General features: G+C 55.2%; 1 protein-coding gene across 1 annotated transcript; it reads right to left on the reverse strand.

The window, feature by feature from the left end:
* Nucleotides 1-312: 312 nt before the first annotated feature.
* Nucleotides 313-843, reverse strand: HER10_EVM0002874 (uncharacterized protein; the record flags this gene model as incomplete). The annotated part of the gene is made up of 1 exon (XM_035472567.1): nucleotides 313-843. One exon carries the CDS (start codon nucleotides 841-843, stop codon nucleotides 313-315), a length of 531 nt encoding a protein of 176 aa, XP_035325710.1.
* Nucleotides 844-1,126: the final 283 nt, after the last annotated feature.

Consider the following 1,126-nt stretch of genomic DNA (forward strand, 5'->3'; position numbering starts at 1 on the left):
GACAGTGTCTCGATGGAACGTTGGAACACTACATTTCGACTCATATGTACAGTACGTAGCTGCAAATATTGTTTTGGGACCTCGCGGCAAAGCTGCTGAACGGTGGATCTTTGCATCCCCAGAAGCTGCTCTTCAATCTGGGGTGTGTTGCACCGTGATCAAGGGAGCTCGTTCTGGATTTGACAGCGCCCCTGGTCGTGTCAGAGCCAGATCGGCGACCCCAGAACCACTTCAGGCAGCGCACCATATCTGGTCGCTCCACGTAACGGCACAAGTTGATCGATGGCCCAGAGCGCCAGAACCTCATCCGACCTAGTTTTCTACCATTGAGTCTACATCTGTCGGCCGCAAACCAACAAGCGGCGTGACTGAACCCGCTTTTCGCCGACCTCGTCCGGTCCACTCATTGTGTCGGTGGCCACTCCCAAGGCCTGGCGCGCACTGGCAAGTCTCGTCATGCTCGGCCATCAATTGGCCGTAACTGAAGAGGTCCTCTTCTGCTTCCCACGTCGGACAGGCGTAGCCATCCCACTCGACGGCGTACAGATTGACGCCATCGTCCGTCTCGTAGCAGCCCACAATACACTGAAGACGGGGCGCCCAAGACGCGTTGCTTGGTCGGGGCCGCTCGACGCATTCTTGCCATACCTTGACGTTCTCTCCGTCTTCGAAGACCCACAAAAGTTGATAATCACCCAGCCAATCCCACTCGAGGGGGTTACGGATCCCCACGACCACACCATAGAACATGTGTGCGCCACTCGTGGCGGTGCAGATGACTTCGACTACCTCAAGGCACGAGGACCAGGCTGCGTCGACCCTCGAACCTCGCCGCACTGTCATTTTGACGGTAATATCTTTGCGTGAGGTGGTTCAATGTGCATACAGTCTCTTTAGGGAACCGAGCCTCTTGGAGATTGAAGATGAGATAGCTGGGTTGTAGGCTTTAGCCATCGTCAGATGGTCTACATTTATACAGCTACGTAGGCGGATACACGTTCGCCGGTGTTCCAGTACGTGGCCGTATCTGCATGTGATAACTTTCCGCAGTCAAATATGTCTTCTCTCTTCACCGGCGAAGCCTCTGGTTCAGGCCTCCAGTCGGAAACACTGGCAACATCGTGTC

The sequence above is a fragment of the Colletotrichum scovillei genome, assembly GCF_011075155.1.
Source record: "Colletotrichum scovillei strain TJNH1 chromosome Unknown Contig00015, whole genome shotgun sequence".
NCBI lineage: Eukaryota > Fungi > Ascomycota > Sordariomycetes > Glomerellales > Glomerellaceae > Colletotrichum > Colletotrichum scovillei.